Below are 23183 nucleotides of genomic sequence, written 5' to 3'. Positions count from 1 at the left end.
CCTGGCAGTGCCTCAGGTCGGGGCTAGGGCAGAGTGTGAAGGTCAACACAAGCACCTGCTGGCATACAGGTGAGTACATGGTGTGTGTGGAGGTTCAACCCCGCCTTCATTCAACTCCAGGTCTGACAGTGGGGCCCCAGGAGTGACGGTGAGTGGGGTCTGTCAGGTCTCCCAGATAGCAGAGGCTAAGGACAGGGCAGCTAGGACCGATCTCCAAGTGCCAGGATGACCCAGGTGCCCTCGAGCTCAAGCCATCTAGTTGAAGGTTGGGGGAAGAGAGCAAAGCAGGGCAGGGTAATGGAAAGAACTGGAAGCCAGAGGGTGAGGTATAAAAATCTGTATTTATATTACAATGACAGAATGACACAGCACAGCCCCACCTGAAGGACAGGTGGGTGGGGGCCCCTTTTTACTCTCCAGCTTGGGTCTTATAATGCACCTACTGTACCAGCACCAGGTCCCCTGAATGGCCCCAGACTCTGGCACGGAACCTGCCCTAGTGCCCTGGATGGGGCCACGGTTGCTGGCCTGGGGTAAGGACTCTCTGTGCAGGCAATATGTGGTGGGTAGGTCTCAGGGTCTCTCTGACCCAGAGAGAGACTGGATGGTTGGGGCAGACAGGAGGGCAAAAGGTGGAGCCCACAGGTCATAGTGTGGTGCATGGTCCATCCATCCAGGAACTCAAGCTCAAATACCTTGCCATCACCACCAGGATGAGTTGAAGAAGCAGGCTCTCCATAGCCTCTCCTCCCAGGCCAGCTGGGCCTGAAGCAGGACGGAAGGGCATGGTATGTGTGGGATGCCTCCTAGTGAGGTGGGGACCCAAGCCTGAGCCCAGGGTTCCAGACGCTCAGCCACTGAGCACCAAGAGACCCACATGGATGTGGGCATAGGCCAGCAGAGACGGAGGATGGGGGTGTGGGCTGTGGCTGTTCTGGTCCAACTTCCTTCTACAGACACTACAACGGTCCCGATGGTCCATGTGGCCACCAGTAACATCCAGTCTGGGCAAATGGCAGGGAGCAGGTGAGGGAGGAATGGATATGTAACTCTTAGCACCAGCCCAAACCCCTGTGGACCACCCCTCACACCCCTGCTGGTGGCAGGGAGGAGCAGATGGATAGCACCCCTGGGTGGCTGATGAGCCCAACTTCCCAGTCCACAAGGTACTGGGTACAGGCTGAGCTGCCAAGGCTGACCAAGGGGCCACTCTGGTCACCTGGGCTGGATTCTGCTGGGCAGAGGTGGAAGCAGAACTCCAGGTGTTGGGAATGGAGTAGAGAGTTGATGGTTTAAGAATTCAGGGAACATCAGGAGCCTTGGGAATTCTGGATCCTGAACCAGGCCCTGAAACATGGACACCTGCTCTGCTCTGAGAGTGGAGGAGCTAGAAATGAACGCTCAGTGGATACACCCAACAGACAGAAGAAGCCCCATTGTGGCACTACAGACCCCCAGTGAGCTGAAGATACAGTCAGAACCACCCAGGAAGACATCTGGAAAGCCCCTGTCCCTGCTCTACAGGGCTCCCACCCACAGGCCTGCTCTATGCTGCCATTCTGAGCGTCCTGTGGGGGAGGTTCCGTGCCACAGCTATTTCCCTGGGTTCCTTCGGACTCAATAGGCTACTCACCCCAGGGTATCCATTGACATGATAGAAGATAAACACAATTTCCTCCTGCAATTTGGAAACTGGTTACAAATGCACCAGAGGTGGTGGCAGGTGCTGCTGTAGGCCAGCCCCATAGCCACCACCCAAGTATTGCTGTGTGGTCCCCTGGGGGACAAGGACTTCAGGACTCAAAGGGTGGCAGAAGCCTCCTAGCCAGGCCCCCCACCTCCAGAGCAAACACTTCATCAGCTGCCAACCTGGCACCTGGAGCCCTTGCCCCAGGCCCAGGAGCAGGGTGAGTCAGGTTACAGATTCATAGCATCATTGGCCCCAGTTAGCCACTGGGGAGGTAACACTGGGGGCCTGGTCATGGCCCCTCCTGCAAGAGAGAGAAAGTTGTCACGCTGTCCAAGGGGAACAGACATGTCACTCCAAGGACGCCTCGGCCACTGGGAGGGGCTGTCGTGGGGAGAGGGAAGGAGGCACCTGCTGGGCAGGCCTGGGGCATCCTTTGAGCCACAGGAAACATGCTGCTGCTGGTGGGCAGGGCAAGACAGGGAACACAAGGCACACTATGACAACATGACAGAGGATGGGTCCCTGAGACACTGGGTCGCTCCCACCCCTCAGCATACAAGGACACAACAACGGCTAGGAAAATAGAATACAAAAATCTTGTACAGGAAATAGAGGCGGCACACACGTCCCTTGGTGAGGGTCTTTAGAGCTTTTTTTTTCTTCTCTTTTAAAAAATGTTTCTGTTTTGTATTTGGAGAAGCCTCTGCCAGCTGAGGCTGCGGTGGGCACAACTGTGAGCTCCCCCTGAAGGGAGCTCCTGCCACACTGCTAGGCAGCGTGGCCTTGCTTCGTTTGCTTTGTAATAAAAAAGGAAGCTGAGAAGCCCAGGAGGACCCAGTGGCTCTGCCTCCACCACAGCTCATCTCAGCCCTGCAGAAGCAGCTCTTTCCTGTGCAGAGAGGCAGAGCATCTGGGCTGGCGCAAGTGAGCTGGTGGCGGGCACAGAGAGACAAAGCCAGGCACAGGCCGGGGACTAGCATTTGCCTAAGTGGCCCCCAAAGGCCAGCCTCCCTCGAGGGTGCCCTCATGTGCGTGTGTGGGCCTGGTGTGTGTGTACATCTGAAGGTCTCGACAGAACAGATGCTGCCCGCTTGATGTGGACTGCCTCAGCCTGCCACTAGGAGCCCACCCTCAGCGCCCGATGTCTGTGGGTGGAAAGGCCCCTCTCTGCCTACCTTCCCAGGGTGCTCAACAAAGTCCCGCCCTTCTCGATCTCTCCGGAGCCTGTATGGACTGACCAGCAAGTGGACAGAGAAACAGCTGCACCTTCCTTCCTTCCTCAGTCCACTTTTTTCTCCTGGGATCCAGTGCTGGGTCTGAGCTCCCTGAGGTGGTCATTAAGCCCCTTACACGGTGCCCGCCGAGATTTGCAGCAATGACATTTAATACTTCTGGAATGATTAGGAATCTGAGAGCAGACCCTGGGCGGCAACCCTGGGCTCCAGGTCATGGGAGCTGGGCCCTGCCTCCCTGCAAGGGACCCTGCCCAGTGGGGAGGGGAGGGGTGGGCGGGCAGGCGGCTCAGGCCCTGACCAGCAGGCAGCAGGCAGAGGCGGGCAGCCCAGGCAGCAGCTGGAGTTTCCAGAATGGCACAGCAGTGGCCCAGGGAGAGGCTGCGTTGGTCAAGGGAGAACTGGAGGCTGACACGGTGGCCAGGCAGGCGGGCGGCGGGCCAAGCAGCAGAGTGTGCGGGGCCTATGAGAGGCTAGGGCGGCCAGGTCGCCGGCAGGGGCGCCCATAGCCACCGTCACTGCAGCCACCGCTCTGCAGACTGTAGTGGTCATCGGCATCACTGCTGCTGCCAACACTGTCCAGCTCACCAGGGCCAAACTCCATGCCCTCTATGTCCACCTCTGGGGAGAACAGAGAGGGCTGGGTCAGGCACTCCAAAGGGACCAGCATGGGGTTCCCTTCCAAGTAAGAGCCTATCTTTCCCTTTACAGAAGCAGAGGGTCTAGGGGTGGGTGCAGAGGGAGGAGCAGGGGACCTGCCTGGGCCCTGAAGTGGCAAATGCTAGGATGACTCTAGTGTGCAGCTGCTGTTAAGAACCCAGCCGGCCTCTGGCCCTGGCTTCACCCTCTTTTCCTGCCCTCCTGTAAACCAAGGCGAGGCACAAAGGTGCCACTGTGAGCAGGAGTGCAGAGGGCATCACCCCCCACCCCCAGGCACCTCCTGTTTCACCAGGAGCTGCAGGAGGCCTGTGCCCAGAGGCCTGGGTCAGGCTGTCCCGGGCCCACCTTGCTCTGAGTCATCCGTGGAGACGGCGGAGCCGGTGCTGTCCGTGCGCACACGCTCCATGCTCTGCACAGACAGCTGCTCCAGGCGCCGCTTCAGGAAGCGGTGCTCCCGCTGCAGCTGCTCCTTGATGCTCAGTGCCCTGCGGTCCTGCTCCTCCAGTTTCTGGGGGGTAGGGCACTGTGAGCCTGTGGCCAGGAGGGGGCGACCCCTCATGGGTGCAGAGGCAGAGGCCTGGGTAGGGCAGATTCTCATGGCCTGATGTGCCCTCCTCACCCGTCAGGCGGCCATGCACTCTCCAGCCTGGCCCTGTGCTCTCTACCTGCAGCCTAACTCCAGAATGCCCACAGCCTTCAGTCGGCTGTGACAGGCCCACCCGCCCTTCTCCTGGAGGACAGCCTCACCCACAGCAGCCATGCCTGTACCCGCAGCATCAGTGCCCTACCCTCGGACCCTCTTAGTCTTCCTTGGACCTAGACACTGCCTGCTGAGGGCCCCCATTCCCCACTGCACCTCCTCAAAGCTCCTGCCAGTCCCGCCTGGGGTACCAATGCCTGTGAAGCAGAAGCCCCTCAAAGGACAGAGATCTACCTTGACTGACCCAGATGTCCAAAGATCCCCAAATTAGCAGGTCTCAATCTAAAAGCCTTGTTGGGCTATCCCAGGTAATATCTCCTGAGAGCAAACCCCACCTCCCCCGGCACCAAAAGGGGCTGAGAAGTAGCCCTCTCTCGCAATACACGAAAGAACCCCTGTCCTTCCTGTCCCCACATCTCCTTCCAGTTGTTGCCCCATCACAGGGGCCTCAGTGAGCCCACTTCTACCCCAGCTTCCCTCCCCTAGCCCAGCCAGCCACTACACTGCTTCCGTCCCAATCACCACCAACAAAACCCAGCACAAGCCACATGACTTCCTCCACCCCCCAGAAACTCCTGTCTTCCCTCAAAAAAAACCCAAGCCCCGGATGAGCACCTGCTGGATAGTAACCCCACCCACCTCAGGACCTCTGGTCAAGGGCTGCCCAGGACACACAGGGGTGGGCTAGGGATAACAGGAGTAGCCAGGCAGCCAGAGAGGGTGGAGGGCTCGGGTTGCTCACCTTGATGTGCATCTTAGCACGCTTCAGGAGGCTCAGCGTGGTGTGGCGCGTGCTATCAGGGCCCAGGGGCACCAGCTGCTTGAGCTGTTCCAGGTAGAGCCTGAGCTTAGCTCGTCTGAAAGAGCCAGAGACAGAACTGTCAGGTCAGGTGGCAAAGCCCCGGGGGATAGAGGGGCTAGGGAGGGGAAGTGGAAGTAGCATTTGGCTCTCTGGGGCCTCTGTGAAGGGGCAGCAGGTGGAAGGAGAGGTCTGGGGGAGGGTGGCCAGCCGGGCCCCTGCATAGTATCCCACCCTGCTGCAGATACAGCTGACATCTCCCCCAGGAGCAGCCAGGCATATAGGACCATCTGCATATGGGTGTCCACATGGCCCTGCAGGGCCTGCCTAAGAGCCCTGTCTGTGCTCAGAGATCCAGGGGCTCAGACAACATGTACCTCACCACCTTGCCACCACAGCATGCTCTCTGTCATTCTGTCCTCACAGAAACACAAGCCACATGGAGGGAGGGCTGAGGAGCAGCTCACGTGGGGATCTGTATTCCCTATGGAAACTTCTTATTCCCATCTGTCCCCACACCCACATGGATGAGTCCATTTTCAACTAGAGCCATTCTCAGGCACTTGTTCACAGGCTGCAATTCCCCTGCAGAATCGCTGCCTTTCCTGGCTGGCTAGCTGGCCTGCTGGTCTGGCGGGGCCTTCTCTCTGGTACCACTGTGGTGGCCCGAGACCTCCGTGATACTTGCAGGCGTCCACCTAAGTGGCAGCAGAGGTTTTAGCTGAGATGCTTAGGAGCAGATCTGCTCAGCCCCTGCTGGTGGTTGAGGTTGCTTCCAGATCCAGTATGTTTTCTCAGGATCATTCTCAGGAGTGAACTGCCAGGTCAAGGTGTAGACAACCTGAGGCCCACCTGCCACCACCAATACCCACTCCTCTCTGATCCATGCCAGTGGTGCCCATCACCTCATGTCTGCTCCCTAACAAATTCATTCTCTTTCCAGGCAGCAGATCTCTTTGAACAGAGGAGGAGCCCAAGACCCAGAGGAGGAGGGGCTGCCAGGTACAGGGAAAGATCATAGAGAAGAGACAACAACCCTACACTGCGGGAGATGGGTTGCCACTTGGGGCCACTAAGCCTGTTACCCATATAGCACTCTGCATTGGCAAAGCCCCTTCTCGCCTGATGACCCAGCCCATATCCTGGGGCCTAGAGGTTATTCTGGGTGAATCCAAGTTATACGTTAGGAAGAACTTCCAGGACACAGGCCTGTGACTGCACTTGGCTAGGAGTTGGAAGTGTGAAAGAGGGCTGAGAAAGCTCCAGACTGCCTCAAGGCTGGAGGATCTTCTGCCCCACAGCTCACAGGCACAGGGAAGGGGGTACACGGTGGGCTCTGTGATTCAGACCTCTGCTGCATGACTGCCTGGAGGGCAGAACCTCAGCCTCCTTACCTCTCCTGGGGCAAGTGTCCCTCTCCAAAAACCAAAGGGGTAGGAGGCATGGAGCTGATGAGGAACAGAGCACTCTGCTCAGGTAGGATCCCTCCCAGGCAGGGTCCCACTTCCTGCAGCCACCACCAGAACTGTTTACAAGTGGTGACACTGCCAGGGATCCTCCTCCCCAGTCCATCCATTATATGGAAAATGCCAATTTCTACAACCCACCATTTAATTATATTAGTGGTATGTGACCTTTGTGGAAAAATTAGAAAATTACAAAAAAAAAAAGCATCCCCAAATTGCACCACCCTGAGACAATCACATTATGATTTTAGTGTAGCTATGCTTTCACATCATGAATGTTAAATAAAAAAAATTAGGATACAGAACCATATATGTGACAAGTGACCCAATTTTGTTTGAAAAATAAAACAGAGAACACACACAAGAGACTCAACTGAACACAATGAAGCACGGGAAGCAAGCATCTCCAGGGATGCGGCTGGCAATGTTTATTTCTTTAGCTTTGTGCTCTTCTGTATTTTCCAGGTTTTCTATGCTAAAACAACCCACACATTACTATTACAATCAGAGAAAGACACATTTGTATAAGAAAGAAAAAAACACATCTAAAAGACAAATAACAGTAGAAAAATATTTGCAATACATATAAAGGACAAACGGTTAGTATTCATGGCATTTCGAGCTCATACACATCAAAAATAAGGAGGAACACTTCAATGTGACAACAGGCGAGGACACAAACAGGCACGCTGCAGAGTATGAAGGGCAAATCTGACATAAAAGCTGGCTCTGTCTCACAGTGATTAAAGAGAACTCAGATGAGCAGACAGACACATATGGACCCTTGACAAAAGCTGACGTGCAAAGGGTAGCTGGCACTTGCCGGACCTGCGGTGGGGACCTGTCCGTTTGCTGTGGGAGGGGGCCGTACCACAATTCTCAAAGTCACCACTGATCCGCGTTTCTGTTCCTAGGATTGGGGTCCTACCCAATCTTCCCCCCAGGTATGCAAAGGCCTGCACTCAGCCCCTGCTTTGTGTAGAAGGGCATCGTTGTGAACCCTGGGAGAATGGCTGCAGGTCCTGCACAGGCTTCAGGGCCAGGGAGGGTGCATGGACACACGTGGGAAGCACTTAAGTGGTGCTGGATGAGAAATCCAAATAGGGAATAGTGGATAGCAAGGTCCCCTTCTCATCCCAGGGTGTGGGGAAATGGTGCATGTGAAGACACTCTAGAAAAAGACATTTCTCAAGAAACAAAGCAAAGCGACTTGACCACACACGTGCAGTGTTTAAAACTGCAGTATGTCCACCCAAACCCAGGAAGCACACAGCCAGGGCTGCCCTGGCTCCCGGCCCTGGACAGTGACTGTGACAGGCTGCCTGAGGCCAGGGCCTGGAATTAGCTTTGCCAATGGCCAGTGGTGGGATGCTGGGAAGGTCCCCACCCTTCTGAGTCCCCGGCCCCACAACCCGGGCTACACTAGGTTCTCACCAAACTCTCCTCCCTAAAGTCACTGCAGTGTCCCCGGCCTTCTGCCAGCAGCCGTCACCCAGCATTCCAAGCAGCTTTTAAAATCCCACTTCTGAAGGAGCCCACCATAGAGGTAGGCCTGCCCGTGGGCTCCTGTTCTAACCCAACAGCACCCCGCCTGCACCATGGGCCGGCCCTGCACAGAGCCCTGCCCAGCCTCTCATGAAAGTCCCCGCTCCTCAGAGGACCTAGGGCAGGGTCCCCCACCTGAGAAGAGAGTCCCGGCCAGCGGCAGAGTCATACTTTGAACCAGGCAGGGCCAGGCTGCTGGAGAAGAGGCAGTCAGGAAGTCCAAGAGACAGGGGGACAGGGACAAGAGGAACTCTCACTGCCCCTCCTCCTGTTTATCTGCACCTTCTAGCTGATCTAACAATCATGTCCCCATGTGGTTGGTGTATCAGGCACATGGGGGCAGCCCCACAGGGCCAGCTGAGGGCACCAGGGCAGGCTCCCCAAGGAGGAGTCTACCCAGGCCCTAGACAACCATCTCCATGCTTAGAGGGGGAAAAGGTCCAAATGAGCACTAAGGCCTGGGCTTTGGGGTGTGCACTGCCACTCCAGGGGGTGCTAAGGATCAGGAAGGTTAGCCAGAGCTCTCTCCCACGTACCCACTAAGGCCAAAGGCTGGAGCTAGGCCTGTGAGGATTACCAGACCCCTGGAGTCAGTGACAGAGCACTGGCCTTGGCAGACCTTCCAGAATTGCTTACATACAAGGGTGGTTCGGGAAGGAGAAACAGGGTCAGGGCAGTCCTAGGGTTGACTGGGCTTAGCTCAAAGCACTCACAAGGGGAAGCCCCACAGGCCTAAACCAGACCCCCAAGGAGAACACCTCCAGGGAAGAATGTCCAGGACCTGTCTCCCTGAAGCCAGTCAGGCAGACCAACCTGGTGCTTCCTTCCTTCCTTCCTTAAGAGAGCAGCCAGGAGCACTGAGCATCCAGTACCAGCACCAGGCCAGCCATAGGTATGGCCAAGACCAAAGTTTCTGCCAGGGCTCCCAGCTCCAGCCTGCAGCCTGGTCAGGGCTGTCCATAACTGCCTTGGCCTGCCAGGAACAGAAATCCCTGCACTGGATTTGGGGGGCATAGAGAGACTCCTAGACAGCCCACCTCTGTATCTCAAGAGGTTCCATGAGCCCCATTTAGCATGAGTTCTAGGAGGAGCTGCCAGAGATCAAGGCCAGCATAAAGGGGCAGCTGCAGGGGTCAGAGGCCATCTCTTGTTCTCCACCACAGGTTGCCATGCCTTGCCACCTGCTCTCCCTCAGTGGTACCTCCTGAAGGCTGCTCTCCCAAATGCCACCTGCAGGAAGCTCTTCCCAGAATATCCCCACTGTGGCCTGCCCCATCCCGATTGTGGATCCTGGTCAAGACTGGGTTAGTCTCCTATGACCTGGAAGCACCCCTGGCTGGCTCAACACCAGCCCCCACCCCCATGGTCTCTCGGGAACCCCCCAAACACAGACAACCAGTGCAGGAAGTACATCTCCTCAGGGAACACGGTGTTCTGTCCCTGCCCAGCAGCCCGCCCCAGCCCGAGGCCTGAATCCCGGGGGAGCGGAAGTTGGCGCTGCTGAGGGCGCAGACATGGGGGAGGGAGAGGCAGGGAACTGGCTGAACTTCAAACCTTCCCAGTACACCCAGGAGGGATCAACTAGGATACAGACCCACCCACTCACCAGGAAGGCAGCGAAGAATGGGCCCATTTCACAGATGAGAGCAAAGGTCATGAGGGAGGTATCCCGTGTCCCTCAGGGGCTCTCCCTGGTCCTGGCATGGGGACTCTTATCTTTGGGACTTCCTGGCCCAACATGCCTCTGCACTTACCCAGAGTTCACAAGGCAGCTGCAAAGGCTCCTGGCTCACACCTAACCCAGCTCACAGGGGGTGCCTGCAGCCGCAGCTGCTCCAAGTGGGATACCTGTGCCTGGGCCCTGCAGCCTAACAGAGCTAGAGTACAGGGAGACAGCCCAGGCCAGCTGCCCTGCTGCTGCCCCTAGGACAAGAATCCAGCACAGCTCCTTGGAAGGTAGGCCCCAGAAGGCATGGAGGCAGAAGGCAGGGAACTGGGGGCTAAGTGGTCAGAGTGGGGGGACCCCCTACTGGGGTCATGACACCAAGGCTTAAGTGTTACTCCCAAAGGGACTCTGATTTGTCGAAGCGTTCCCATTTGCCTCCTCCAGGGAGCAGCCCTGACTGCCACCAGCACGGGGCATTTTCCAAGTCCCTGGTCCCCACCTGGCTCTGGTCTCAGGCTGAGCACCCCAAAGCTGGGCCCTACCTCTGCCTGCCATCCTGAGAGTACCTACGTACAGACCTTGGCCCCCTCCTTCAAGACTGACCCTTTCCATGCTGCGTGCACAGCCTGGCAGCACTGGCAGCCCTCCCTAGGACTGCCAGGTCAGCTGCAGTATCCCCTCAGCAGAAGGGGCAGGCCTATCAGGAGGCTTGAACAGAAACTGGTGGGGCAAGTGTCACTTACCTGTGCTTTTCTAGTTCGTTGTGTGAAGACCTGTTTAGAGAAACAGAAAGACAGGGCTCACTCTGAGGCCTGACCACCAGAGCAAAATAACAAATGGCTCTTCTGGTGGGGAAGGCCTGGGAGCCCACAGCAAGTGGTGGGGCAAGTCCAGGTCCCAGGAGGTCCCCAGACAGTAAGGGCTGGGGCAGGTGCAACAGTGCCATCCAACTGCTAAGGCGACACTGAGCTGTGGGGCAGGAGTGGCACACACAGGAAGCACAGAGGTGTGAGCAGGTCTGAGGGGCGCAGAGCCACCCTGCTCACCTATGAGGCCTAGTGAGGCCGTGACTGGTGGGTGGATGCAGACCGTTTCCAGACAGGGTGGGGGAGGCCCAGGGAGCAGAGGTAGCTGCTGCTAAAACTGTCCCACACAGTACTCCTGGGGCTGCAGAGGTACCTAACCATCTGCCTTTTCTGTTTCCTGCTCTCCTAGGCCAGGTGTATCTTTGTGACCAAGGAGGATCACAAAAAGGGCCAACAGGCTGAGCGTCGAGCACACAGGCTAGGTCCTTGGGGGACAAGGCTGTCTAATCTCGAATGGCCACCATGTCAGGCTCACACGTACCACCACACAGATGGGAACACCCAGGACAAAGTAGTCCTGGCCAGGTCAGGCCACAAGGGGATTTCTGAGACATGGATGCTTCCTGGGACACTGGATGTGGGGAACACTGAAGTTTCCTTTGAGGACCATGTTCTGGTAGGACTAGCCCCTCTGGGCCCAAGATTAGCCTCCCTGGGAACAGTAGCCCTGCCAGCTGCTTCAGCCCCACCTGTCCTGCCTACTCAGATGGGGCACGGAATCCTCAGCATCACAGGTGCCACTCAGGAAAGTCACCCTAGAACTTCCAAGTCATCCTCCCAGTACAGGAGGGAGCTGCAGGCCAAGCCAGGGCTCCCAGGCCTCCCAGGTGGCTGTGCACATGAGCAGAGAGCTCAGGCCACCCAGGGGCATACCTAGACTAAGTCTCGACATCTGCCTCCCCAACTCCTGGGCTGCTTTGGACACTGCCTGTCCACCTCCACTCCCCTGCTCCAGGAACATGGATCTGGCATCTCTCATCCTCACCCCTTAGGCCACCCTGCCTGAGTCCACCACCTGCTGCAGCCACCTGGGCACCATGCCTGTCAGCTCCTAGGCTTCCCTGAACCGCTTCCAGGGTCCTCAAGAACCTGCTACTCACATGGGCTGGGTAGGAACCCTCTGCCAGGGCTAGCTGGGGCCAGAGGGGGGATCACTAACCCCCTCACTGGACTACCAGGGGTTGTCCCTCAGCCCAAACCTCAGCCTGGCCATGTGGTCTGTAGGTATGCTGGCTGGAGAGGGAGGCTGAGGTCAGCAGGTGCCCTTCAACACCCATTAAAGGATGAGCCCACCCGAGAAGCAGAGGAGCACTTCTCAGTAGCCTGAGGGCGGAGGGCAATAAGGGCCTCCAGGAACAACTCCTGCAGAGGAGGTCTGTCACACAGGGTTAGCAACACCTCCCTGGGGAGAGGTGGGACTGACCCTGGCTAGCGCTGTGCTGAGTGTTTTCCTGGCACCACCAGGACCTTGTGAGGCATGCATTCTTCTGCTCACCTCAGAGAGCCCAACCTGGCAAGCTGGCTCCAGTGTCCTCCCAGTGAGCCACTGCCCTGAGTCCACAGCAATGCTACCCGTTTCTCACCCAGGTCTGCTGTGCCTTGTTCCAGCCCTCATCTTAGCAAACACAGTCTTACATCAGCAGCCCCAGTTTCTCATCTAGGCTGGCTGAGAACACCCTCAAGGTTCGTTACCCCCACAGGAGCCATGTCTGTCATCCTGGGCTGCATCTGGCACTGGGAGAGTTGGTCTCTGCTCACAGGGGCTGCAGAGAAGGAGCACCCAGGCCAGGGGAGACCCCCCGGCCTGGGTCCTCATCCCAGCCAAAGGTATTGTACCCCACCCAGGAACAGGAGTCATAAAGGTGGGCGGGGGGTGGGGGCAGGCAAGTAACCAATGGTTCTAAGTACCCATTTCGTCAGCTGTAAAACGGAGATTAAAAAACAGCATTGCCTTCATGAAGCTGTGTGAGGAGAAACAGTCAGTCAGCCTCAGCTAGGATTCTGGTGGTCAACTTTGGGCATTCCACACTGTGGGAGCCAGAGGTCCCCTCCCAGAGTCTGGGACAGCCAGAAGCAGAGGTCTCACTAGCTTACTGTCCAGGCTGGAGGCAGTGGTGCTCCCAACACATTCATGTCCTTCTGCAAACTGTCCCTAGCAGGGAACTAGATGCTGGGACTCAGCAGCTGGAGACTCAACCAGTTCCTTACCAGGCCCAGGACGCCACAGAGATGGGTCTGCGTGCCAGCCTGTTTCTCAAGAACAGGCAGGCCACAGGAATGAGCTGTACTCTCTGCCAAGGGGCCCTGAAGCCCCTGGCCAGTGCACGTACTGGCCTGGTGACACAGGAGTAGGTGGGCCATGGTAGACCCCTGGACACTGCCAGGTATGAAAGGCCCCCACAGCAGCCAGGTGATGGTACCCTGGGGTGCCTAGCCCAGGGTACCGGCTCCCCACGTGTGCACTCCAACTTCAGGATTTCTGCAGTCTGAGTACAAGGCCAAGGCTGGAGGAAGTAGCTGATCCTAAGGAACCTGCACCCTGCAGCCTGCCCCCTCTTCCTATCTCCCCCAAAGGCCTCCTGTTCCAAAGAAGGGGATCCCTGAACTTGTGTCAGGAGTTTTACTGTCAGGAGACTGGGTAGGACCAATGGACACCTGGGAGGGGTCTTTGTCCAGGCTCCTGGGCATGGGGTGCTGAGCCTAGAGCAGGGCCCAGCTTGGAGATGGGGTAAGGAGGCGGTTCCTCCGCGTGCCGAGCGCAGGGCCCAGGCGCTGAGCCTCAGTGTCCCGTGCTCAGGGTCACCGGCAGGAGCCCGCTGACAACTTCTCTCCCGCCTGGAAAAGTCCAGAGAGCCTTGGGGCGGGCGCGGAGCGGGCGGCCGGCGTGTACGCGTGGCACTGTTTACGCGCGGCTGGAGGCGCGGCCGCGGGAAGATGGCGACGCGCAGGCGGGGCGGGCGGGGCCGGCGCGCCTCCTCCAGGCCGGCCGCCGGGGCGCACGGAGCCGCGCGGCGCACGCGAGGCGGCCGGGGGACACCGGGCGGGGCCGGCCGGGGTGGCGGGGCGGCGCGCGGGGGCGGTACCTGTTGTTCGGGGCCTTGCGCACCAGGCCAGCCGCCTTTGTTTTCTTCCTGGCGAAGTCGCCGTCGAAGGGCAGCACCGAGGCGTAGCCGTGCTCGGCCTCTGCGGACAGACGGCGCGGTCAGCGGACCCCGCCCCGCCCGCCGCCCGCCCACCCGGCGCACAAAGGGGCGCGGGCTACCTCTGTCCCTGCGCTCCAGGTACTCGGCCGCCTCCAGCAGCAGCAGCAGGGAGTTCAGCTCCATCCTGCCGCCCGCGCCCCTCCCGGGACGGCGGCGGCCGCTGCCCGGCGCGCTCCGGCCGGCTCCGCTCGCCGCCCGCCCAGCGCGCCCCGCGGCACACTTGTCCGACTCGCGGACTCCTGAGCTCGGCCGCCACCCTCTGCCTCAGGCCCTCAAATTGACACATAAGGGCGAGCGGCGGCCCACACAGCCAATGGGAGCTGGCGCTGCAGCCCTAGAGGCGGGCGCTGGGCAGGGTCTGGACCAATGGCGACTGGCCGAACGCCTCGGGCCGGGCCGAGAATGTTGACAGATGCGAAGCTCGGTTCGGATAGGCCGACAGCGGTAGTAACAATTTAGGAGCCCAAGCTTAGCAACAGCACGTGGTGGCCCGGCCCCCGCGCTCTCTGACTGGTGGCCATCATGCATGTTAAGTAGGTGCTGCGCGCCGATTGGACCGGGGCGGTCTATGTAAATTGGGACCGCGGACCAATGACCCGCAGCCGGGCGCGCGGCCAATAAGGGCGCAGCGGCCGGACGAGTTGCCGAGAGGAAGCGGAGCTCGCTGAAACCGCCGCCCGGCGCTCCACCAGCCCAGTAAGACGCGGGCAGCGTCTCGTGAGACCCGAGGCAGGATGCACTGCGAGATGAGCGCCCCGCCATCCCGTCGGGCCCGTGCATGGTGTGTGCAGGAACTTGTTGCCCAGCGCCAGCTCCAGCACTGACTCCGCCAGAGGACCGTGCCTAGCCTTCTGCTACGGGGTCTCATGTAGGGCTGCAAACGACACACCTCTCCGCGGGACAGACTGGCCTCAGGGAAGGCCTGGACTGGGAGAGGAACGCAGACGGCTCGAGCATAAAACTAAGGATTCTCTGAGGTTGACAATGGGGAAACCGAGAGCGGGAGTGTAGCTTAGAGCTATCCAGTGGACACCGAGCTGAAAGTGGGGTCTCCCGTCTAGGGAAGAGGACTAAGATCTGCTGCCACAGGCAGGAGGGGCTCTCGAGCAGAGGCTGCGTGTGGTGTCTGGTTTGAAGAGTAGGGCCATTACAAGAGACGGGCCCTGGCCCTTAGGCCAAGGCTGCCTTTTCTAAGGAGGAGCGGTTGGCTATTAGAAAGAGGACAACCTCTTCAGCAAGGGCCTGGCTGGCTGGTCGTGGCTGCAGTCACTACCTTGGACCCTAAGGCCCGCCCAGTAGAAACAAGAGCTGGTAGCCCGAGGGCAGTTCCAGGCTGGCCTCAAGATCTTCACTCTCACTGGCTTTTGAGGTTGGTGGCCTGGGAGCTCCCAGGGTGGCGGCTGGCAAGTTTTGTGTCATAAAGTGACTGGACATCCCCCACCCTAAGTTCTACGTGGAAGGGGAGCGCTGCTGCCAACAAAACAGAACAAAAACTGTTAAAACTGAAGCACTCTAGGTCTTGGGAGCAATATAAATGTTTACATACATTTCCTTATGTATTTCCACATGCCCAATTTACAAATACCCCCCCCCCCCCCCGCAATCCCAGCACAATGGAGATTGGCACGCCCACACCAGTGACCTTTGGCTGGCTACAGAGGAGTGTGGTCCAGCCGGTGCTGCTGGGGTGTGAGTGACTGCTGTCTGATCATGGCATAGGGTGAAGAATGTGTGCAACTTAGAGCCCTGCAGGATCTAATGGGGAACTTGATACTGCCAGGAGACAGAACTGCCCCAACCTAAGAAAAAAAACAAAAACAAAAAACCGATGATGATGGGCTCTTCCTGCTCCAGCCCACAGTCACTCCAGAGCCAGAGTACAGTCTTTAGCCTTTAGTATTTAGGGCTGCCCAAAGCTGTGTGGGATGGAGAGTGCCCATCCCACTGGGAAGCAGTGGGGCACATACTGCACTCTGGGAACCTGGACTCATCACCGAGGGGTCAGCATTTTACAAGGTTGCTCCATCCCTGCATTGACCGCCAGGTTAGTTACCGTGCAATCTTAAAGCGGGACCTCGCGGCCTCCTGCTCCTAGGGACAAGAGGTTAGGCCACAGCGGTGCTCAAGTGCTCAGGCGTGAAGGCGAGGAGCAGCCTGCCTGCTGCCTCTCAGCCTGAGATTTTTAGTTCAGGCCAATTCCGAATCTCCCCTCATCCAGCTGTACCCAGGACCTAGCACTTCCCGGTGCCCACGGGGCTCCACCTCATCCAGGATTGCACCGGAGCAGGAGAAGGTGGGCGGGGGCGGCTGCGGGAGTGGCTGGACGCCTAGGCAGGTCCGGAAGCCGTCGCTTCGGGGACGGGGACGGTGGGGGGGGGGGGGGTTACCGGGTGAGGAGCGGACCATCTGTACCCACCCGGGCAAAGTGCCCGCCCCTAAAAGAAGCCTAGGACTTACAGGTCACGCCGGCGCAGGCAGGTGGCGACGTTTACAGGCGCCCGTGGAGCCTCTGGGTCGGCTGGGGAGGAGGAGGTGAGGCGGCCGGCCCGTGACCTGGGCTCCCTTCCGCAGGCCAAGTCTCCAGCAGGACCAGATCCTTCCCCGCCCCCCCACCCCCGCTCTGAGGAGCCTGAACCTTTCCAGAAGGGATTGGCAAAGTCCGTGGTGGGGAGGGAGGGAGCAGACATCTGCAGTACACGCCTCCCAGAGCTCAGCCCCCCTACTAGCCTGATGTCAGGGAAGGACCTGTCACCCCAACTTCCAGCTCCCCAAAAGGCCTCCCCTCCACAGCCCTCCTGGACCAATCCACACCCTCCTTACTGCCTCTGACTTCTAAGCGCCCTCAGTCTAATCTGATACTGTCCCCCAGATTGTTCTCCCTTCCTGCTCCCTGGGAGAGTCCAGCCCACCCCACACAGGCTCCAGGAGAAGGGGCAAGGCCTGGATCAGAAGGTGTTTCCCCAGTTTTGGGTGGAACACCAGGGCTGCTAGTCTTGAGTCTGCCTGACCTTCCTGGGTGGCTCTCAGCCTCAGCTTCCCTGGCTATGCACGTGAGGCTAGCATCCACCTGTGGCATTTAGAGGACAGACTGAAGGACTCCTAGCCCAGCCTGGGAAAGGCCGCTTTTTCCTACCCACCCCCATCCCCATCCAAGAATCCTCTGGAATACTGCTTCTTGTCCTTCCCACAGTTACCAGGCCCTGGCTTTCCTTCTGTGGTCCTGGGGTCACTAGCCTGTCATCTACACAGCCACCACCACCCCTGTGGCCACTGTCCTCTCCAGTTTGGGAGCATTGTCCACAGTTTCTCAGATGTCCAAGTGTCCCACACACTCAGGGCTAGAAGGTTGGTAAGGTCTTCTGTCCTCTGGATAACTGCCCCCTGCCCATGCCTTTAGTCTCTTTAGTCACTGGGGTGGACACCTTGTAGACACCTCAGGCTACAGCCTCTGCATCTTGGGCAGGAGACTGCCCTGCTCTTCATCTGACCCACCTTCAGAATCCTCCTGCAGCCCACCTGCTACCCACCTCTCACAGCCTGCATGCAACTGAGTCAGACAGTTCTCTGAGGCAGGTCTGGTTTCATGTGATGGCAGGGTCAGTAGGCCTTAGTGAGCCATAACAAGCCCAGTCTCCTGGAGGTCTTGGCTCTTCCTGCCCTAAGGCACTGGCCACATGCTGTCATCAAGGGGGAGTCCCATGGAGAGTCTGTCTCTGGGTTCCTCACAGCCCCCCTGGATTCTATTCTGGGAATGAGAAATTGGCCAACTCATTTAACCTCTCTGAGCCTCAGTTTCCCTACCTACAAAATGGGAGTGATGGTACCTGCCTTTTTGGGTAACTGGGAATTCAGTGAAGGGTGGCAGCAGGCTGGGCACAGTGGTCCCAGGAAGTGGCAGGAATATGAACATCATAAAGTATAGCAAATCCCCAGCCCTGCCCACAGGGAAATAGGGTCCTAGGGCAGGCTGGGGTGGAGGTGATTTCCCAGGCTGGCCAACCATGGGCACCAAGCCACACAGGCCTCTGAGGGCCTTCCAGAAACTTGGACATGCAGAAAAACATTGTCTCCAGAATACAAAAAGAAGCCAGCAAAATTTAAATGCATGACCATGTAATTAAGTGTCTGTGGAACCTAAAATAATGCCAACATTATTTTTAAATTTAAGAACAGTTTATTATATTTATGAACAATTGGTGGGTACTTTTTCCCCTCTTTTACAAGGTTTTCCCACTATACTGATGAGCTCTGGACAGCTTGGCAAGTGTAAATTAAATTAATTCATTGAAGCCAAAAGTATCCAAAAACAAAATGATAAAATTTTCTTTCAAAAGCTTTTATAGGAGACAGACACGAAGAAGGAATTTGGGTGCAGATGTGGGCACATCCATTGGTATTGGGGGTGACCTCCCAAGTGTAGAGGCCAAGACTTTGAGGACTGGACAAGTATGAGCTGGGCACTGGCCAAGGAACAGAGGGGACCCACCAGGCTGCCAGGCCCTTTCTTCTGAGGAAGGTCTCCCTCCCATGAAGGGCAGGGCGAATTTGTGTGCTGGGTGGGAGGCACTGCTGCTATCAGGGAAGGAGTTCTGGAGGCATTGGGTCTGGGAGGAAACAAGCGCCCCCAGGACTCTGAGACATGGGGGTAGCATGAGGTGGGCACCCTGGGTCCCATCAACCTCCCACTGGCTCCCACTGCATAGTCCAGAGGGCACCAGACCACCCCATTCCAGGGTGCTGTCAGCCCCCACCCTAACTCTAGTGGTGGGAAGTGTCCAGCTCCAACCAAGGCCCCTCTTCCTGGCCTCCTGGAACCATTTGGGGGGTGGTCTATTCTTCCTTCCATTGTTTTTGAGCCAGCGTGGGCCTCTTTGGACTATGAAAAACTGGGGCCTGGTTTACTGGGTCTGGTTGCACCAAGGGCCCAGTTGTGACTTGCAGTGCTGGCCAAGTGAGGTGATCCTTGCAGGCAGATGATCCTGGAAGCTAGATGGCACTGAAGAGGCGGTAGAGTGGGGTGCCCCCTGGTGGCATTTAGAAGCTATAGCAGGAACCTGTTGGGAGCACAGACCCAAACCACAGGAGGGGAGGGGGTAGGTATAGGTATCTCAACCCCATCACTTGGCCTCCAGTACTGTCATCACCAACAAGGAAGGACACCAACAGTCCTTCTGAGCCCCACGCTGCACAACACTGCCCCAGGGTCATCTGCTGCCCTGCTCATGTCCTTCCTGCCCTCACTCAGCCCAGGAATCAGCTCACTGCAAGCCACAACTGGGTCCTCAGTGCAACCAGACCCAGAATAGGGACCCCTTGCACCCTGCTGTCTTCAAAGGTCAGTCAGCCAGGCTTCCTCCTGAGCCCCTGGATACAGCGAGCTCTGGGTGTCTTCCCAGACCCTCCACACTTGGCCTTGCTGCCCTACCTCCTGGAGAACTGCAGCACCTGGGAGTGGGGCCACCTGGCCTAGGGCCCCTGCCCCAGAAGCTGGAGTGGGGGGTGTTGGGGAGCACTGACAAGCCCCTTCTCTGTATAGCCAGAGAGCAGTGACATCCCTGCCTCCAGCTGCCAGAGGGGTGAAGGGGCACTCCTGCCTCCCAAGGTGCTTTCCCAGGAGTAGCATCCAGGCAAAACAAGCCAGGGCTTCCCCATGTCCCACTTCACTGGACACTTGTGCTTCTGCCTTCTGTGGGACCCTCCAAGAAACCTGCAACCCAGCTCTTCTGCCTACTGACCTCTGAGCTTCGTTTCCTCAGCTATGGCATGGCGATCCTGCTCCCTGAAGGGAATCTTATGGGACTGTCATGGGCATGTATAAAGTGGGGACATGGCATTTTTCAGGGCACAGCAGGAAGCACAGTGGTGATGGTGTTGATGGGGAAATGGGTTTGGGAAGACTGGCCTGTGTGAGGTCCCAAGTATGGCTCAAAAGGGCTGACAGCAAACCAGCACTCTGGAAATGCTCCCAGCCCACCCCTAGGGCCTCCCAGACCCAAGCCCCAGCTGTGGGTGGTCAGGAGGCTATCACTTCTACATCCTTCCTGAGTCACACCTGTCTTGGTCCTGGGTTCAGATGACCCTGGGGCAGTATTGTGCAGCGTGGGGCTCAGAAGGACTGTTGGTGTCCTTCCTTGTTGGTGATGACAGTACTGGAGGCCAAGTGATGGGGTTGAGATACCTACCCCCTCCCCTCCTGTGGTTTGGGTATGTGCTCCCAACAGGTTCCTGTTATAGTTCCTAAATGCCACCAGGGGGCACCCCACTCTACCACCTCCTCAGCGCCATCTAGCGTCCAGGATAGCCCCATGGGGATAGCCCCATGGAAGGGTAGTGATGGAACATCCCAAGTTTAGCACTGAAAGTCCTAAAAACTTTTTTTGTTCCTGGGCAAACGGGGCTATTGGTCATTCTTACTAAAGGGCACCTGTAGCACTAGAACTTTTTGCAGGGCTGCCTGTCTCTGAGCAGCACAAAGGCAGGTCAAGGCTCGCCTGGAGGACTTCCCATGAACAGACCACATCCAGACCTCCCTCCCTGCCTCCTAGTGTCCAGGTCCTTCCTTCCTGGTCTCTGTTACTTCCCACCTCTGACCTGGTGGATAAGGAGGACACCACACCTCAGGTCTGGGAAGATGACCACTGAGGGTCCCTGTAAGCACAGAGGGACACTGCAGTGCATCTCTGTGAAATTCTGCAGGGCCTGATTTCCCGGTCAGTGGCAGCAGGGGTGGCCTCCTCCAGAGAGGTGACAATTCTACCATGGCACAGTTGTCCAGCCAGTGACAGAGGCCATGCTATCCATCAGAGTGGAGGGGTGATGGAGGGGTCATTTCTCTGCATTCTGTCCAGATGAGCAGGAGGATGGGTTCAGACCTTGGTGGTCAGAGATGCTGAGGTCCCCCAAGCTGCCCCTTCTCTTCTGCTCCTGAAGGGCTTGCCCTGTCAGAGGCACCCCCATGTTCCAAAATTTTCTGACTTACCAGAGAGTGGGCATGGTGGCTGCTGTGGCCTCTCACAGCCCTGCCCAAGTTCCAAGGGCACCAAGGGCAGAGGAAGCCACATCACCGGGGCAGTCCAAGGCTGTGTTGGCACTCCTTCAGTCTCCACAGCACCTCAGAAGCAGGCCCCAGGCTGTGGGGTAGTGAGCCTGACACCATGGCCACCAAGGCGAGGTAGGCCCCAGTGTGGGGGCCAAGAGCACTAGCCCTGCCCCCAAACACAGGCCAGGGGTTTCAGCTACAGATGCACACAAGGGGAGAAGGGCACTCTCACGGGGTGGGGGATGGCTTCCAGAGGGTGAGCAGCCACACCTCTACTGGAGCTGATGGGAAGCCAAGCCCTGCCCTTCAATCGGCCCAAAGTGCAGAAGTCCCAGTCTCCTAGAGGAGAATCCATGTCAGCACAAATACTATCCCTGCCCAGACAGAAGGAAAGGAGTCGGCACTCACAGAAGATGGGACAGCGTCTGCAATCCTTAAATAGATTTATGGAAATGGTTTCGAATTACAGCATTTAGAAAATAAAAATAATCTCAATACATAATATTTCCTCCATTATATATTCTTCCCCACAGAAGCCTTTTCTGTGCATGAGTATTCCACTGCTCAACAGTAATTGGATTTCATCCTATAAAAGAAGCTGTAGGTGTGTCATCTCTCCAAAAATAAAACTGCAATCGTCATTGCAATATGAAGCCTGAGATTGAAGCCTGAGGAGGAGTCCACGCTGGGGCCACTTGGCTCTATCAGCATGGGTCCCAGCTACTCTGGGGTCTATGGAAGTGGACCAGGGTCCCAGAGGGTGCAGAGGGAAGGGGGCACTGTTGGCTTAGTGGGCAGCCCTTGGTAGCCTTGGGCTGTCTGGTGAGCCAAGGCCCCAAAACCCACCGAACCTCTGCCTGTGGGTATCAGTGCCCGCCAGCCCCCACTCCATTGGCAGTGGATAACGTGCAGGTGTCAGGACACGTCTTCCTCCTGCATTCCCCCTCCCAGAAGAAATGTGATGCGTGTTGTTTAGCAGGGTCCTGAGGAGGGCAGTGGGTACTAGGGAGGAGGTGGGAAGTAAGACACGAGAAGCCCTGCCAAGATGCTGGGGCCCACGGAACCCCTTTATTCCTGCTTCCAGATTCTCTGCTGCAGACATGGCCTCGCAGTGGCCACTCTCCTGCCTGGTAGGTCCAGCTGGAGAAGGAACTCCAGTGAACTGGCAAGAAATCCTAGCCCTGCCCAGCAGCCACCTTGCCCCAAAGGCAGCCCCTAGGGTCCCTGGATCCCCTTGCTGGGTGAAGCTGACCTCCTTTCAGTTTCTCTTCCTGGCCTGGGGTCCCTGCAGGTAGGGAGACCAGGGTGGGTGGGACAGAGGCTCTGGACATTCCAGAAACCTGGGTGGGTCTGCGGCAGCAGCAGCAGCGTCTTGATGAGATGCGGGAGACCTCCTGCAGTGCAGCCTGGACAGGACCAGGGCCAGGCGCAGCGCCTCCTTCCTGGGAGTCCCTGGCCCTGGTGGGTTGGGGAGTGCCTGGGTGCTGTGTCACATGCCTGCCTTGTCGCTGTAGAAGGGTGTGACGTGGAACATGTAGCAGTGTGTGCACACACGGACAGGCTTCACCTGCCCATAGCGGGGCAGCGGTGCCGAGTGCGAAGAGCAGCGGGAACAGAAGATCTGGAAGTCAAGGAGAGACGAGGACAGTGAGCCTGTTGCAGAAGTGCTGGGCAGGCCCAGCCCCATGCTCCTACACAGTCCTCCCACCCAGACCAGGCAGGGTAATGAATGGGGAGTCTGCCTGGTCCTGGCCCTGTGGCCCGTGCAGCTAGGACCTTCAGGAAAATCCTGGGCGGGGCTTTGTCCAGAAGGCCCACTTCCTGAGGGGTGTTGAGGTGCTGAACCAAGGCCATAGCAGGTTCCTGCTCAGTTCCTCTGTCCCCTCCCTGTCCTGGCTCTGAGTGGCCAAGGCTGGACATGGGCACTGGTAGGGGCCAATGCCTGGAGTCAGAGCAGGGCCCAGGACTCAGGGGCATCTGCACAAGGACCCCAGAGCCTGGGAACACCAGTCCTGACTTGCAGCCCCTGACACTGTGCCTGTGGACGGCTCAGATGCTACAGGCTAGCGTGGCCACCGACCTTCCCACAGCTGCGGCAGTGGTGTTTCCTGCGGATGACAGTGAAGGGCGCTTTGCACGCGGTGCAGAAGCCGCAGGCCTCGTCCGGCACCCATTCAGGGGGGTCTGTCACAACGAGAGCCAGGGACATGTCAGCCCTGGCGTGCAGGTGGGCTGGGGCTGGAGTAGAGGCCTGGCAGGTGGGCAGGCACCTCCAGCCCCTCTCCTCACTGGTCACCCCTAGACTCAGTGACAGGCT

At 57.9% G+C, this 23183-nt stretch overlaps 2 protein-coding genes across 6 annotated transcripts in view; both read right to left on the bottom strand.

The window, feature by feature from the left end:
* Positions 1-322: 322 nt before the first annotated feature.
* Positions 323-14110, bottom strand: MXD4 (MAX dimerization protein 4). 2 transcript variants are annotated; one of them, XM_079154494.1, is made up of 6 exons: positions 13887-14106; positions 13708-13807; positions 10502-10531; positions 5025-5139; positions 3928-4090; positions 323-3543 (listed from the first exon to the last, which is right to left on the bottom strand). In XM_079154494.1, exons 1-6 carry the CDS (start codon positions 13948-13950, stop codon positions 3386-3388), a joined length of 630 nt encoding a protein of 209 aa, XP_079010620.1. In that variant the 5' UTR covers positions 13951-14106; the 3' UTR covers positions 323-3385. The 2 variants fall into 2 exon arrangements, with proteins under 2 accessions (XP_079010620.1, XP_079010621.1); XM_079154495.1 differs by having other exon boundaries at positions 3406-3543; positions 3928-4136; positions 13887-14110.
* A 7182-nt stretch (positions 14111-21292) lies between these two features.
* Positions 21293-23183, bottom strand: part of ZFYVE28 (zinc finger FYVE-type containing 28) — a 114372-nt gene continuing 112481 nt past the window's right edge. For 3 of the 4 annotated variants that reach the window (XM_079154393.1, XM_079154396.1, XM_079154395.1), the window contains one exon: positions 21293-22487. In XM_079154393.1, the coding sequence (XP_079010519.1) occupies positions 22042-22487 (446 nt within the window). In that variant the 3' untranslated portion in view covers positions 21293-22041. Of the gene's footprint in view, positions 22488-22946; positions 23051-23183 lie in introns of all 4 variants that reach the window. The other variant, XM_079154394.1, reaches the window with a different exon arrangement.

This window comes from Sciurus vulgaris, assembly GCF_902686455.1.
Source record: "Sciurus vulgaris genome assembly, chromosome: 9".
In the NCBI taxonomy this organism is placed as follows: Eukaryota; Metazoa; Chordata; class Mammalia; order Rodentia; family Sciuridae; genus Sciurus; species Sciurus vulgaris.
This window is presented reverse-complemented; position numbering and strand designations above follow the sequence as displayed.